At 39.1% G+C, this 17004-nt stretch overlaps 1 protein-coding gene across 2 annotated transcripts in view; it reads right to left on the bottom strand.

Annotated features, from left to right (window-relative positions):
* Positions 1–361: 361 nt before the first annotated feature.
* The window catches only part of LOC139935378 (uncharacterized), a 62302-nt gene continuing 45659 nt past the window's right edge, over positions 362–17004 (bottom strand). For both annotated transcript variants that reach the window (XM_071929929.1, XM_071929939.1), the window contains exons 34-49: positions 15881–16573; positions 15299–15529; positions 14087–14955; positions 13561–13708; positions 13196–13316; positions 11830–11963; positions 11092–11332; positions 10457–10647; positions 9589–9786; positions 8304–8540; positions 7492–7662; positions 6294–6497; positions 5692–5873; positions 4618–4759; positions 3333–3536; positions 362–2691 (exon numbers count right to left, since the gene is read on the bottom strand). In XM_071929929.1, the coding sequence (XP_071786030.1) occupies positions 2528–2691; positions 3333–3536; positions 4618–4759; positions 5692–5873; positions 6294–6497; positions 7492–7662; positions 8304–8540; positions 9589–9786; positions 10457–10647; positions 11092–11332; positions 11830–11963; positions 13196–13316; positions 13561–13708; positions 14087–14955; positions 15299–15529; positions 15881–16573 (4130 nt within the window). In that variant the 3' untranslated portion in view covers positions 362–2527. The remainder of the gene's footprint in view (positions 2692–3332; positions 3537–4617; positions 4760–5691; positions 5874–6293; positions 6498–7491; positions 7663–8303; positions 8541–9588; positions 9787–10456; positions 10648–11091; positions 11333–11829; positions 11964–13195; positions 13317–13560; positions 13709–14086; positions 14956–15298; positions 15530–15880; positions 16574–17004) is intronic.

Below are 17004 nucleotides of genomic sequence, written 5' to 3'. Positions count from 1 at the left end.
TCAAAACCCACTTATTTAGATCCATCTATCCATCTAAGCTCGTTACAGTTTCAGCTATTTCATCCAACTTAAAATTGAAATTTTTTATTGACCACACTTTGTCTTTCTATAGTGTGTTTAATTACTTTTATGTTTCAGCGCTTAGAAACATGGTATTAAGCGCTATACAAATGCATGTTGTTATTATTATTACTACTTATTTATTTTTTTGTTTGACCTACCCAAACCCCAGAATTTCTGTTTTGCTAGTAAAAATGGGACGATGTAGCTTTTACAAAGAAAGGTTTGAGCTTGTTGAAAGATTCAGGTTACTGTTATGTTTGTTTTAGAACCGGGTTAAGGAAATTGAACCTGACTAACATTTTACCATTTCCTTTGCAAATTTACCTCTTTAATCAAAATTCTTGCGCATGTTAAAAAGAACTTTAAACCATCACATAATTAATGATAAATATACAACAAGTTACGTTAAATATCGTGAAGCTTTTAACAACTTTATAGTAAAACAAGAATGTCACTCAAAACATCAGTTTGTATGAAAATGATGAGTTAAAAATCCTGAAAGAAAATACAACCCAAAATCACTACTGTTTGGAAAACTTAACGACCTAATTAGGTCGTAATTAATACGTGTTTCATGATCAAAACCAGCTTTCTTGAACCTTACCCTGACTTTTGATATAATGATCTTGAGAACTTAGGTACTTAGATTTGCTGTAGTAGGATTGTTCAAAAAGTGCATTTCTTGATTTTGACCGCTAAATTCAATCGAAGGATTACTTTGATTAAAATAAACAGAGCAGCAACCAAACAGATTATACCCCAAAACCTGCTCACATTATGTTTAACTACTACTGCTCAAAATACTCTGCATACATTCAAAAATATTGGTATAAAAATGCAATTGCCTAAAATGTTTAACAAAAATACTTTACAACCAGAAAAGTCTGCATACTTGATTGGCTCACTCGCCTGCATTCTAAAAAATTAGCATTTTCTGTATAACTAAAAATGCTTTAAGCTAACAGTTGAATTAATTATAATATTTGTATTATTGGTTAGTTAACTTCTCTCCAGGTGTTCAAAAAACTTATACACACAGTAAGGCTATATGAGGAGGTTGTATTTGCTATGTAATGGATGTTTATAGTCGGTCGCGCGATGGTGCTTGATGGAAATCTTGCGCGCATCCTAAGACTGAGGCCTAAAAACTGTGTCTTTTTATGATCGCACGTCAAGATTTCCATCGTGCGACCAACTATAAACCGGCCTCAACAAGGGTATGTCCCTGCACACCAACTACAAACTGTGACAGCGTATTGGGTGTTATGCTATGGAAAAATGTGTGACAAACTGGGTTTCAAGCTCATGTATAGTTTGCTAATCGGATGATCCAAAATCAGCCAATCACATTGCAGTAAATTTACCAATCAGAACAATGAGTTGAACAATTTATGACCATATAGGGGGAAGTGTTTCTTACTACCAATCACAGACCGTGTTCAAGGCACATTTTGGAGGCAGCCACTTATTTGACACTTTGTCATCACTTTTCAATTACAATGGATGTGGAAAGAAAACTGTGACAACTTTAAGGCTTTTTGTTGTCACCCACCACTTTCACCACTTTATTAGATGCATTTGTGTCAGGACAAAAGTATACAGCCAACGTAACAGGTCACTCTTTTGCTTTAAACCGTCATATTTTCAAACTTCTAAACTAATGTTAAAACAGCCCTGATATACACACTTTATATATCATAAAAAGATTGCCTCAAAACAACAAGATATAAAGATTGTAAGTTGGCCAAGAATTTCTTAATATAACATTTAAAAGGTCTGCCATACTTTTGTGATGTTCCAAACAAAAATTGTATTTATTTTTTCTATCCCAAAACCTACATCTAAAACCCTGTATGATATAAGATGGTAAGCTTCCTCCATTTTTTTGTTCACTTGAAAATGCACCCACAATGGAGATCAATGACATGTATAAGTCGAAAAAATTGAGGCTCCCTACAAAACTCACAAAATTTCCATTTGGTAACTGCATCACTGCACTAAGCACTGACGATTATGACAGTTCTTTTCCTGTATTCAATTTATTTAGCTGAAACTTTCACAGCCGACTTTTACTGTATCTTTCTTGATATGTGTGCCTACAAATCAGCATTACTATGCCCAAAACCACACAATGACCCTGCCTAAAACCTTGATGTTTGGGTTCATTTCTTGTTCTAATACTTGTATAATTAGTCTGTTGTTTTCTTGCCACCTTAACAATTAATATAATGATACTCTGAGTAGGTAAGGCGCAATCAATCCATTTATCTTGGTTTATCCAGTAAAGGGACTGTGTAAGTCTTGTGTAGTTTCAAACGTTGCAACCAGTTCAAAGTGTATGATTTTGTTTACTTCACATTTTATTTGAACTCATTAGTTAGAAGTTACATGAGACTTGCACAGTCTTAAGGACTGATAAGCGAGAATTCAGACAGAGGAACCGGAGTGGCCGGCATGTGGTCCACTACAGACGGATACACTCCTCTCTGCTGACTGATCCAGTATACAGAGTGGTAAATCCTCGTCGGCAGGTGTGGCAGAGTGTAGCGCCCTCTTGTGACTGGTAGGTTCCAGTGGGACACTCTCGGCAAGCGTCTCCATCATCAAACGTACCAGAAGAACAAGGAACTGAGTAGAAAGACAAAACCAAACAATATTTTACATTTAGAAATATGCTTCATTCTGTGTATATTAAGATTAGTATTACTGTGTGGACTTAAAGCCATTGGACCCTTTCGGTACAGAAAAAAAAAAGAAGTTCACAGATTTACAAATAATTTACAGGGTTTACAGAAGGTAATGGTGAAAGACTTCTCTTGAAATATTAGTCCATGAAATGCTTTACTTTTTGAGAAAACGGTAAAACAATATAAATTCTCGTTAAAGAGAATTACGGATTTGTTATAAACACATGTCATGACATGGCGAAACGCGCGAAAACAGGAGTGGGTTTTCCCGTTATATTCTCCCGACTCCGATGTCCGATTGAGCCTAAATTTCCACAGGATTGTTATTTTATGTATAAGTTGTGATACACGAAGTGTGGGACTTGGACAATACTGATTAACGAAAGTGTGTAATGGCTTTAAAAGTCCATTGTACCCTTAGTTATCTAACAGTGCTGTCAGTTCAAACAAATGGACAAAAACACATGTATCATGTTAATCACTTTGTGTCTGTGTTAAAAAATAAAGAGATTTCAAGCATGACTTCTAGTACGATATGTCCCTCTTTGTATGAAGAAATATTCAAAACACTGTAGCACTTACCACATCGTGCGTCCTCCGGATCAACTTGAACCATTCCGGATTGGCAGACAGGCACGCCGAAGCTTGAAGATTTATTTGTGTCGATGTCATATGTGTTACTGTCAATGCTGATGGCAAAGTGACCACCCACTGTCTGGTTGACGAGATAACTTGCACCATCCTGAAGCTCACTGATTGCTAACACAGAACTGCTATGATTTGCCACTGGTGATTTAAAAGGAAAACAATAACGAAATGAATAAATGAACCTTTACACACCATGTTGAACACCATTTGGTAAAATCAACACCTAAACCATTGGTTAACTCAACACCCAAACCATTGGTAAACTCAACACCCAAACCATTGGTAAACACAACACCAAAACCATTGGTAAACTCAACACCCAAACCATTGGTAAACTAAAACACCCAAACCATTGGTAAAATCAACACCCGAACCATTGGTAAACTCAACACCCAAACTATTGGTAAACTCATCACCCAAACCATTGGTAAACTCAACACCCAAACCATTGGTAAACATAACGCCCAAACCATTGGTAAACTCAACACCCAAACCATTGCTAAACTAAAACACCCAAACCATTGGTAAAATCAACACCCGAACCATTGGTAAACACAACATCAAAACCATTCGTAAACTCATCACCCAAACCATTGGTAAACTCAACACCCAAACCATTGGTAAACTCAACACCCAAACTATTGGTAAACTCAACACCCAAACTATTGGTAAACACAACATCAAAACCATTGGTAACCTCAACACCCAAACCACTACTCAACACCCAAACCATTGGTAAACTCAACACCCAAACCATTGGTAAACTCAACACCCAAATCAATGGTAAAATCAACACCCAAACCATTGGTAAACTCAACACCCAAACTATTGGTGAACTCAACACCCAAACCATTGGTAAACTCAACACCCAAACCATTGGTAAACTCAACACCCAAACCATTGGTAAACTCAACACCCAAACCATTGGTCAACTCAACACCCAAACCATTGGTTAACTCAACACCCAAACAATTGGTGAACTCAACACCCAAACCGTTGGTAAACTCAACACCCAAACCATTGGTAAACTCAACACCCAAACTATTGGTCAACTCAACATCCAAACTATTGGTCAACTCAACACCAAAACCATTGGTAAACTCAACACCCAAACCATTGGTAAACTCAACACCCAAACCATTGGTAAACTCAACACCCAAACTATTGGTCAACTCACTGGTTACAACGTTCATCAAATGTAATGTAGGCCCCTACTTACCATGTTCATTAGTGAGGTTGTTGGTATCTGGAATATGTACAACATGCTCCAATATGATATTGACTGTAATCAACTTCTCATCAACTGATCGCCTACGTCGTCGGCCTTGTGGTTGAACTACAGAGGGACTACAGCCATTGACCTGAGGGGTACACAAATTGATCTTGCACCATAAGCAACAATATCAACTTCTCCATTGCAGCCCAACAAGCTATGGCTGCCTACGTCACATTTTATGTTATATTTATAACTACCTGGGACAGTTCATCCATTTTGATTGGTCGAAAAGAGATCACTTGGCCATGTTTAAACATGCGATATTAACATGGTGAAGAGTGTTTAAACATGGCCTGAGAAAATTAAATCACAAGAAGGCACTGTCACATGATTGCCGGAGTGTGCAAATTTAATGGCCCAATTTAAGTCGGTGGGTTGCACATTTGGCTTGCCCAAGTTTAAACTAGTGTGTAAGTTTAAACTTGTGTGTGATAGTTTGACTTTTTAAATTTATAAGTAGTATAAAAAGTACTTTGCTCTCAACATGGATAGAAATTCAACATAGGTATCAATGTAAGCTCAGGCAAAGTGTCAGATTTGTTCTCAACATTTAAAGGTTTTTTAATGTTTTTACTAGAAAGGTATCTATGAATGGGAATTAGAGTGACTCAGTCTTGAAAACCTGCAGGGTGATGGCCTTGTGAACCTCCGGTTCGCAAGCCAGGACCTTCCTGGTTTTAAGCAGCTCTTTTATTTTTAAACAGCTGTTTAAAAGACCTCTCTCACCCCCACTAATATGATTAACATCAAATCAAATATTAAGAAAAAAAGAACGAACCAAACTCAATGACAGTGAAACTTTTTGCAATATCAGAGCTCACAATACAAGTGTTCTAGTAAGGGCCAGCTGGTAGAGGGCTTCATTTCATGACTAATTAATACTGTATCCGCCTGTATTCGTTTAAAGAATGGATGACAAAAGAGTCTTAATGAACTTCTAGAGCCTAGATTTGCTCTGTTGAAGCAATAGCAGAATCAATGCTCATTGGACTCTATATCCTCCTGCAATGTACACACCTTAGACTGCTTGACAGCGCAGGCATTGTCCTTGACACACTTGATAGAGTTAACACTGGATGTAACTGCATTACTGACTTGCTGATATACCATGTTGTCCTTGGTCACATCGATTCCGTTACACACCAAGTTGTCGTATTCCATGACTAACTCCAAGGCAAACTTGGATGGTGGTTTGTAGTCTGTAAGAAAAACACACTCATTACAGTACAAAACCAGATGTATCCTTTGGAAAGTTAATCGTCCAAAATAAAACCTATTAAAAGAATGAACAGGGCCCAATTTCACAGAGCTGCTAAAAGCACAAAATTTGCTTAGCATGAAATTTGTGCCTCGATAAAAACAGGATTACCAACAAAAGTTCCAGGTGATTTTTAGGATAAGCAAACAAGAGTTGAATACCAGTAACAAGCAATGTGCAACAAATGAAATTTTGGTTGGTGATCCTGTTTTTACCAAGGAAGAAATGTCATGCTAAGCGAATTTTTTGTGCTTAGCAGCTCCATGAAATTGGGCCCAGGTGTCCACCCTAGTGACCTACTAGTTTTCCCAGTGAGTAAATTTCTGAAGAAAAAAAAATTCATTGGGAAAGATTGACCAACCTGTACACTTGGGGAAGTTGACTCTTGGGTTCGCATCCGTTTCATGTGACCACTGGTAGTTGGTAGATGGACCACAGCTATAAGCTGACAGAATAGCCCTGCTGAAGCCATAGCCTTTGAGGCATGAGATGGTACAACTCTGCTCTTCACCGACAGTCTCACAGTGTAGCTCTCCATTCACCGGGTGGGTCAAGATCTTACAGCCTGAAATCATACAGGGTTACAGAATTAATGTGTTAGAATATTATCTCACCTGTAACTAACAAAAAAAACAGTCTTATTTGTTTGCTTTTATTCTCATGGTCCAAGGTTTAAGTTTCCACTTTTGTTTTTAAATATCTCTGAAAATCAAACAAATTTTGATGTTTAAAAAAAGCTGAATTAGCTGCTGAAGGAAGTATCACTGCCTAGGTTCCATCCAATTAAACCACAATACTTGTGTGTTTCCAAAAATACGAAAACTTTCTGGGTGTTTAGTAGAACTCAAGTTTTTAATCAAATTCTGATAAATTTACCCAAAGTTACTCATTTCAAAGGCATTTCTTATGACAAAAGCTGTTCATTCCTTGAAGATATTGCGTCATTGTAAAACACAGCTGACAGACAAGTTCAATCGTCATCTTTTCTTACATAAATTATCATCTCACTGCATTTCATCTGAGCATCTGATAATTACTGAAGCCAGTTTGTGTGAAGTGGGCATGGCTTACTGTGGAACAGCATCACACGATCAGGATAGTGTCAAGACCTTGTAATATTCAGACAACTATATACACATTCCATAATACTTGTATGTTTATAAAAATTTTAAAAAAACATTATGTTTGGTACAGCTCCATTTTTTAAAATTCTGATAAGATTACTCAAATCACTTTAGGTTATCCTGCTGGTGAATCAAGTCTGCAGCTTAAAGCTCAAAAATTGCCACTTTGCAAAAGGAACGCATTTCCTTTGTACAAAGGCATTTCTTATGACAGAAGCTGCTCATTCCTATAAGATATTGTGTCTTTGTCAAACACAGCTGCCAGGAGACAAGTTCAATGATCATCTTTTGTTACATAAATTATCATCTCACTGCATTTCATACAGGCTTCTGATAATTGTTGATGCAAGTTTGTGTGTAATATTCAGACAAGCATATACAGATTATAAATCAATTTTGAATTCAGGAGAAACTTCTAAGATATGGGTGACTTACTTGGGCATGGTCCAATGTTGCATTGTTGGGTTTCAGTGACAGCGCCAACACAAGGATTACCTCCATGAGCTGGTTGGGGGTTGGTACAAGTACGTTGATGTGACTGAGTACCACCATTACAGGACACACTACAGACACTCCAGTCACTCCATGCAGTCCAACCACCATCAACTGTTAGGGTGATGAAATAAAAAACATGTATCAGATTAGCAGAGTATCTATTTCCCTACATCTACCTCTGTAGGGAGGTAAGTAGTTCAAAGGGTTTATGAAAGGAACTTTGGAAATCGCAAAAGCAAAATGTCATTTCCCCAAACCCAAGCTTTATGGCTCTAGCTCCTGGTAAATAATGTTGTGGTTGTGTGATTCTATGAGGCTCCAATAGACAGATCCAGTAGGCTCCGCCCAAGACGCACGTGTGAGCAAGAACACGTGGGGCTCTCCAATGCCTTTCTGCACAACTATGCCGCGTGCGCCAATCATACGCGCACGCCTGTCGGACCTTAGTGTCGGACATTCAGTGCATTGTGATTGGTCAATACGCAATGGGCGGAGCTTAATGGATCGGTCTATTCATATGCTTAGTGAAGTTCTGTGTTTTAGGAGTTCTGGAAATGTTGGCACAGGGAGAGCTGCTGCTTCTGCAATGTTTCTATACTCAACAATACAAACTCAAGGTTTTAAAAATTGTATTATTAAAGGGTGAGGGAAAATTATTTTGAAAAATATAGTTTGGTATCCTTGTCAATCGTGTGAAATTTCAAAGATTCCAAGATTTTTAAATACCAGTATTTGTAGTTTGATTAAATTACCTTTTTCAAGCTCACAAAGTTGTCCTGAGAATCCTGATGGGCATTGACAAGAGAAAGTTCCTATACCATCCACACAGCTGCCACCATTCTCACAAGGTGCTGGTGTTCCACAGTCATCGATGTTAATCTCACAGTGTAGTCCAGTGAAACCAGAGGAACAAAGGCAGATGTAGTGACCCAAGTCATCTTTGCAGGTACTGCCAAACTGGCATGGGTTGGAAGCACAGTCATTCACCACTGTAAGGATTGGGTTACAAGATAGAGCAATACATCAATGGAGTTTGGATAAGTGAAGTCATTCCATCCTCTAGTTTGCTATAGAAACCTAAGAAAATATTGTTTTAATGGAGACCAATGAAACAATGGTTTAAAATTTGTCAGGGATTTGGTGTACTTTTTCAAAATATGTGCTCGTGAACTTTTGGGGCAGTCTTTACTTTTTTTAAATATTTTATTTTAACAGTGATTCACATGGGAATTTCCTTGGAAGATTGGTGCTGTTTTAAACTTGAGCTTTCAGATTGAAGTAAAACTTGTCTGAGTAAACCGACTACTGGGTATAAGATGATTTTAAATAGAGCCTCACAAAACTGTCATTGGTTCTAAACATTTAAAGAATTCATATAAATTCACACAACCACACAGGGACTAGAGAGCAGAAAAGTCAGGCCCCTTGATGGGTCACAGCAGTATATCATTTCTTCACTCAAGGAATTGCACAAACAAACAAACTTTGATAAAATGTCTCTTCGATACCACAAAAGCTGCTATATGAATAAATCGATCTGTTGTGGAGCATTGGGAACCTCACTAGTAGTACGAGCAGCTTGTCTAACTAACAATTTGTCTTCTGACAATATAAGTTGTTACTAGCAGGCATAATATTTGGTTCATTGAAAAATAAGGAGCATTTAGTCAAGTACAGGGGCTGACATAGAGCTGCTGTGCACAAAAATTGAAATAGCGTGAAATTTAGTCCTTGGTGAAAACAGGATTACCAACCAAATTTCCTTTTGTTGCATAGTTTGGTTACTGTTATTCAGCTGTTCTTTACTTATTCTGAAAATCATGTGGAAATTTGGTTGGTAATGTTGTTTTTATCAAGGAAGAAATTTCATGCTAAGCAAATTTTTGAGCTTAGCAGCCCTATGAAATTGGGCCCGGTACACTCGGTCTAATAATGATTTTCCACAAGAACAACAAAAGGAAGAATATCATGACTCTACTAGCAAACATCAGAGAGAGACTTCAAGAACACTGTAAACACAAAACCCAATCTATTTACCGTCACACTCTGAGGGGGTCTGAATCTGGACTCTTCCAAGGGACGCTGTCTGGAGGAAGTCAGCTGCTGTGATGACATTACCAGGGTTTACAGAGCCACAGGTACTAGCAAGGTTGCTAATCACTGACCCATCTAATGCTGTGTCCCACATGTTTACACCACTTACTGCACCATGTAGCTTACTTGATGAAGTGGATGCTGGTACAAAAATTCAAACAGTAAAAAATATTCACACAGATTTGTTAAAAAAAAAATTCAAAATGTTTGTTGTTTTAAATACCAACAAATTTATCTGACAGTAGTTTTGTCAGTTTTAGGGACACGAACTAACAATGTAAAATGTTAACAAGTTTGTTCAAAGACTTTATTAACATCACAACAATTTTATGCAATCAAAATGGGAAAACAATGAACTTTTCTGTGAAAGCGTCATTGATTATGGGCCTTCTGAAAAGTTTTGGCAGGAAGTGCCTGGCTTAGGGAAAACAACAGTAACAAAATGAAACATCCGCGTCATCCTGCTGATGAAAACCGAAGTGTCGATCAAAAGTGTCGATTATAACACTTTTCAGTGTTGTGATCAAAAGTTTACCTAAATTGTATCTAACTACCAACACAGATGAACTTTCACGCTAACAAAGTAACGGTAGTCTAGTTGGTAAGACACTGCTCTAGAATTGCAAGGGTTGTGGGTTCGAATCCCACCCAAGTATGTCTGTGATAATTTTTCACAGGACTCGGGAAAGTACTGAGTAAACAGTGCTAACACACATCGGTGTATGGGTAAAAATCAAAATTAATATTCTTTATCCCTGATGCAAATTTAACATCTATTAAAGTGAAACATAACCGTCTTTATGCAACTCACCTGAGCCTTGTATCTCTCCAAGTGTGAACTTCCCTCCACTATCGATACGGTGACCAGGTCGTATTAGATGTTGGTTCTGGACTACATGACCATCTGTATAGATTATCAGATTCCCTCCGTGTTCATTCCAAGAGACAGCAAGATGATGCCAAAGATCGTCGTTTACACTGACCATCGTGGAATACTGGTATCTAGGATATGAACAAAAAGGGAGTTTTTATTATATGAGACACTTACATAGAAATACAACACTAAGACCAATGTGTGAACTAATGTCTTTGAGGCTGTTGTGTGCAGACATTTTGTCTGGAATGGTCCATTTGACCTCCTTCCTTGTCAATTTTGCAAAAGTTGCCTTTCAAAAAAGTTGCAATGCAAAATGATTCATGGAAAAAGTCATTAAGTTACACCTCCATGGTTACAGGTATATTCGTGCCTGGGTAAGCTTGGGTGCCAACACCAACATTAAGAACACTTTTTACCATGTCCCTACTACACGTCTAATCATGGCCACATGATCTCCTCTCAACCTATCAGAATGGATAAACAGGCTGGGGTATTTATGATGAATAAACTGGAAAGAAAACAACTATATCAACAAAGTTCACTAGAACCACAAGGTAGATGACCCTTACCCCTTGATAAAGATAGTCAGGGCCTGAGGATTACTGATGGCAAACTGAGCAGCTTGAAGTGTTGGGCTACTACCTGGTGCTATGTAGGACAGTATTACTGCATCGGTTGACGATGAGCGGGTGCTTCGAATCCACAGGGACAGGGTGAAAGCTTGCAGGCTCTCCTCCACGGCTTGCTCTATGGTGACAAACTGGCCGGGAACATTGCATCGGAACACCATATCAAAATGACACGGTTCAACTGTCAACATAAAAATGATGTTCACATCTTGGTTTTGTTTTTCTTTCTTATATTCAAGTAACACCACATTCATGCTGTGTCTGCATTGGCAGCTGCGGCTATGGCTGCGGCTGTTGCTAAGGGTGTTGCTATGGGGCTCTTATGCTTGAGGATGCTTAACACATGAGGATCAAAGCCACAGCCGCTAATCCAGACACAGCCCGAGGCTGGAAAGGCAAAATAGTCTGACACTTTTGTATTTCAAGAGACAATATGCATTATTGTTAGTCGACACAGGGAACAAAGAAAGTGAGAGACCAATGGGTTATCTGTCCTCATTTTGAACACTTACCTTTTTTGGGACCTTTTTGGGATTAAATATTCATAAATTTACAAATGACTTTTTCAACACATTTTTTGTATACATATAACTGTCCCTCAGTTTGATTCTGAAAGTGAAAATAAACAGAGAATAAAAATTAACTTTTATTTTTAAATGAAATAGTATCATGTCTTACAATCGTTGCAATATCTGCCGACATATCCTCGTTGACACTTGCAGCGGTACTCATTCAAGCCGTCAATGCACTGAGCCCCATTTTGACAGAGATGTCCCATACAATCATCAATGTCTTCCTGACACTGGTCCCCACTGCAGAGAAATCAAAGCACAGGAAGCATCTGAATGGAGGCTACTATTGTGGTTATAATTCAGTACAGGCGAGTCACTCGAGACTTTATGCAACTACAAATTTACATCATACAAAAAAAAGTAACAATCAGAGATAATAAATGATTGGTTTTTCAATGAGTACCTTAGTTCTTAGCCTATATTTTTTTTCACTCAACGTAATATTGTAATGGACAATGCGTGGTGTGTAAGTTAGAAATGATTAAGTAAAGGAGCATGCGGGAGATGATCGTGGGTTAAGTACTAATCAGGGCATGCTGGTACAAGTTGGACCTAAATGCATTATGAGTATGCAGTGGAATTCCCTGAAGAAAACAGGTACATTCTTTGCTCTGATTATTACCCTGTGTTATTTACTTGTGCAATCCGGCTAGCGTGTGGTTGATACGAGGTGTATGCAAGCGGGTTCTAGGTCTCATAGATTAACCAAAGCTGTGTGCTGTTTGAGCGTGAGAATATCTCTGTATGAGTTGACTGGCGAAGGCTGAGTGCTTGTCAATCTTTTGTGGTAGCAGTCCGTCGCTGAGTTGGCCAACTCTCGTCGTGTGGTTGACTTGCAAGACAATTGTTCAGGGTATTGGGCACTGTGTGAAGTTGTAAATCTCAGGGGGGGGGGGGGTGCACGTGAGTAAAGTGGGAAAGACTGTGCTGGGTGCTGGTCTATACTTCTCCTCAATGTGGCAGCTGGGTGACTGCTGTGTGCTTTACCCCACTGTGTGGTTGGTTTAGCTGGGCAACTTCACACGTTGTTGACATCGATGTGAGCTGCTTAGGCGCAAAATTTACGGGTAAAAATTGCAATCTTTTATAATTGGGGCAATATACTTCCTCTCAAATAAGTCTGGCCACTCATTAAAGTTAAAGTCGGTTTAGTGACTTTAACTTGAGCTAGCAAGAGAAAGGGTGCGAGTTTATAATCACAGACTGGTTAACAGCCTGCCCGCCACAATGTGGAAGCAATTTCAAACCCTGCTCCACTCAAACACCAAAGTTTCCCTAAAAATAAAATAAACCCTCAAAACCAGCAAATATTAATGCTATGCCAACATAATTTTGAGTTTGTGAATATTAAATTTTAGTTTAAGGTGTTTGTACAGACACAAGGCACTTTGAGATCAAAGCATAATTTACTTATGCATAAAATTTAAAGGAAACTTGTGATCAAACATTATTTGTTGATGAAGTTGACTTACGTGTAGCCAGGTAGACAGAGGCAGGAGTGAGCGTTCAAACCATTGATGCATGTACTTCCATGAAGGCACGGGTCAGGCTTACAGTTGTTGATTTCAACCTCACACCTCACACCTGTGAAACCTTCAAGTGGAAAGATACAAATTAAACTATTAACATATTAGACTAAGTGGAAAGATACAAGTATTAACACATTAGACATTAGGTGGAAATTCATATGAGATCAATTGGGTAGGGACTGACAACCCAATCCCCATATTAAGGCTAGCCTTAGAATATAACCCTTATGCCATGATGATATCTGATAAACAGACTAACAGAAACAATCAAGTAATGGCTAGTTTGAGGTAAAAACAACTTGATTTACCTTGTGGGCACACACAGTGTCGAGTGCCGAGGGAAGATGGGACACATCGAGCATTGTTCTGACATGGCTCAGCAGCACAGATATCTAAAGATGTCTCACAGTGAGTTCCAGTATACCCAGCACTGCACCGACATGTATAACGGTTGGCCTAGCATCAACAGAAACAAATAAACAGGTTTTGATCAGAGACTTTTAAACCAAGCATCAAATCCACATAGACATTTATAACATGTTGTTTGTAAGGCCAGATGTGTTCCTGAAATCATCTCAATATATTCAGCATTAAAGTGGAGTGTCCCAGGCTCATGGGGAATCGTGCTGTGATTGGCCAGGCTGGAAATCCAACACACACTCAGGAACTTGGTTGAACATAACACAGTTCCGGCTTGTCAAAAACTGCTGGCAAGCTGGCTGCTTAAAATGGAGAAGTATTACTTTGTACAAGGTGTACTTTTCTAGTGACATGATGATCGTCATAGAGGTATTAAAGGTCAACATATTTTAAATCAGTGCTTGAACTCTTTACCTGATCAATACAGCTGGCTCCATTTTGGCATTGGTGACCAACACAATCATCGACATTCGTCTGACAAAATAACCCTTCAAAACCAGTTGGACATTGGCAAGTGAACCCAGCCTCATTAGCATTGCAGGAGCCACCATGCCTGCAGGGGTTTGGCTGGCAGAAGCCTGGGTTGATCTGACAGTGGAGGCCTCTCATATTATTCACACAACTACAGGTGTAGGAGTTGATTCCATCAATGCAGAGGCCCTGATTTTTACAGGGATTGCTGAAGCATTCATTGATGTTGACTTGACAGTCCTGGCCAGTAAATCCAGGCTTGCATTTACAGGTGTAGGATTGCAGGCCATCGATGCAGATCCCAGAGTTTTTGCATGGGGAGTTCAGACAGTCATCTACGTTGATCTCACACTGTTCACCGATCCATCCGTCTGCGCAGTTACAGGAGAACATATCAACCATGTCATAGCATGTGCCACCATTGGCACAGGGGTTGGATTGGCACTCATTGATGTCAATGCTACACTCACGACCAGTGTAGCCTGAATCACATCTACAAAGGTACGATTCAATCCCGTCAATGCACTCACCGTGATCGCAAGCACTGGGGAAGCAATCATTCTTGTTGTTTTCACAGTAGATCCCATTGAAACCAGAAACACACTCGCACAAGTAACCATTGATCCTGTCCACACAGGTGCCTTCATTCTGGCAAGGGGACGACACACATTCATCTATTTGAATATTGCAAAGGATACCAGTGAAGCCATATTGACATTCACAGATAAATGTATTATCTCCATCAATACAGATTGCATTATTGGCACATGGCTTGTTGGCACAGTCGTCAAAGTTGATTTCACAATATTCACCTATTATGGATAAAGAAAACCAATATAAATTATCTTTTAAAATTATCATCAAAACAAATAAGATAAGTTGGATTTTAAACTGTGTACAGGGTTAATACAATCTAATATTCTAATAAAGACAATCAGGATAAACTGATCAAATAATGATCAAGTTGATTCAACAATGGCTTTTCTTAGATCTACATGTATCAACTCAAGAGAATTTGATGTATTGGTGTGACTGCAAACATTACTAAAACACAGAAACAAACTATTTTCTCGCAACAAAATTAAAATGCAAAGTTCCTGTTTCCCTGTGATATGTAAAGACTGTCATTAGAAGCATCAGCTGATTTCCACTCACCAATGAATCCATCCATACAGAGGCAGAGTTCGTCACTAGAGGGCGATGAACATGAGCCACCATTAAGACAGGTAACTCCTTCAAGGCAAAGGTCCAATTCAATCTCACAGTCTTGGCCTGACAGACCAGCTGGGCATGTGCAGAAGTAGTCATCCCCTTCGTCTTCACACGGTGCGTCATGGTGGCAAGGATTGGGGCTGCATAGATCACTTCTTACTTCACAATTCGGTCCTGAAAAACAATGTGAATTTACATGGTTAAGATGTCTAATACCTTGTAGTTGTAGACGCTAAGCTTAGTAGAGGAAAGACAGTCGCTATCAGGTAAAGGCTACCTCTACGATGGGAAATGTATACAGAACATTTCAAGTGGTACCAAAGTAAACAAGAGGTTGGTGGAGGAAGTTGTCTTTGTTAGGGTATCATGCAGGTCAGCCTTTTCTCAAAAAGAGGTCGAAATGAGTCACGTCTTATTATCAAAGTTAACATATTGTGAGATTACCTAAGACTAAAATCCTCCACTATGCAAAGCCAAATATCTGTCATGCTTGAAGATGTAATGACTAGCCAGATTTATACTCACCCTCATAACCATCTGCACAGATACACAGATAGCTATTGATGCCATCGATGCATGTACCATTATTAGAACAAGGCTCATTCGTACATTCATTCAGGTTTGTCTCGCAGTGAAGACCTGTGAACCCAGGCTGGCACTCACAACTGTAGCCGACACTTCCAGTGGCTTCTTCAGAGCACACACCATCATTGTTACAGGGATTGGGATCGCACAGATTTAGATCCAAATCGCAGTGAACCCCTCCATGACCACGAGGGCAGGCACACTGATAGTGGTCATCTAAATCTTGACACGTGGCCCCGTTTGCACAGGGGTTGACAGCACATAGGTCCATATCTATCTCACAGTTGTCTCCCTCATAGCCTGTAGTGCAGGAGCAGCGATAGGAGGCGTTTCCATCAGTGCAGGTGCCACTATGCTGGCATGGGTTAGAGACACACTCGTTCATGGAAGTCTCACAATTATCACCAGTGAAGCCAGCAGCACAACAGCAGAGGTACTCTTCCTCACCGTCAGTGCATGAACCACCGTTCAGACAGGGTTGGCTTAGGCATTCATTGATGTTTGTTGCACAGGTGGCACCAGTAAAACCCACATTACATGTACATGTGAACCCATCGGTCTGGTCATTGCAGGTCCCACTGTTCTCACAAGGTGCATCAATGCAGTAGTCTATGTCAATAGAGCAATCATCACCTGTATGTATCCAAAACACACAAAATTACATCAGGACAACAATCAACAAAATGCAAAATTATATACTTAGCAAAGTCACCCACAACAACAAAATCAACCCCACCTAGCAAGCTCCCATAAATGCCAACGACTGCCCAAACCCCCCCGAAAAGAAGTTAAAAAAGAAAAAATGATCATCTAGGAAACAAAAAGACAGTGAGATATTGGTTTTGATCCTGAAAGTGCTGTGCTCTTACATGCCTATTCTGTGCACTGTTTTGGGAGTCAAAATGTACACAAAGGAATTAACTCTCAAACTGGTGGAAATGCATTGTGCAGAGGTGCGTCCTACATTGATTTGCTGAAGTTTTCTTTTTCATTGATTACCGAATTTGTAATAATAATTTAAACATTTTGAAAGTTGTTATTGTCTTAAGATTATCTTTGTTCAG

This window comes from Asterias amurensis, chromosome 1 (genome assembly GCF_032118995.1).
Source record: "Asterias amurensis chromosome 1, ASM3211899v1".
Classification (NCBI taxonomy): domain Eukaryota; kingdom Metazoa; phylum Echinodermata; class Asteroidea; order Forcipulatida; family Asteriidae; genus Asterias; species Asterias amurensis.
The sequence above is the reverse complement of the archived record's forward strand: the minus strand, read 5'-3'. Positions and strand labels throughout refer to the sequence as shown.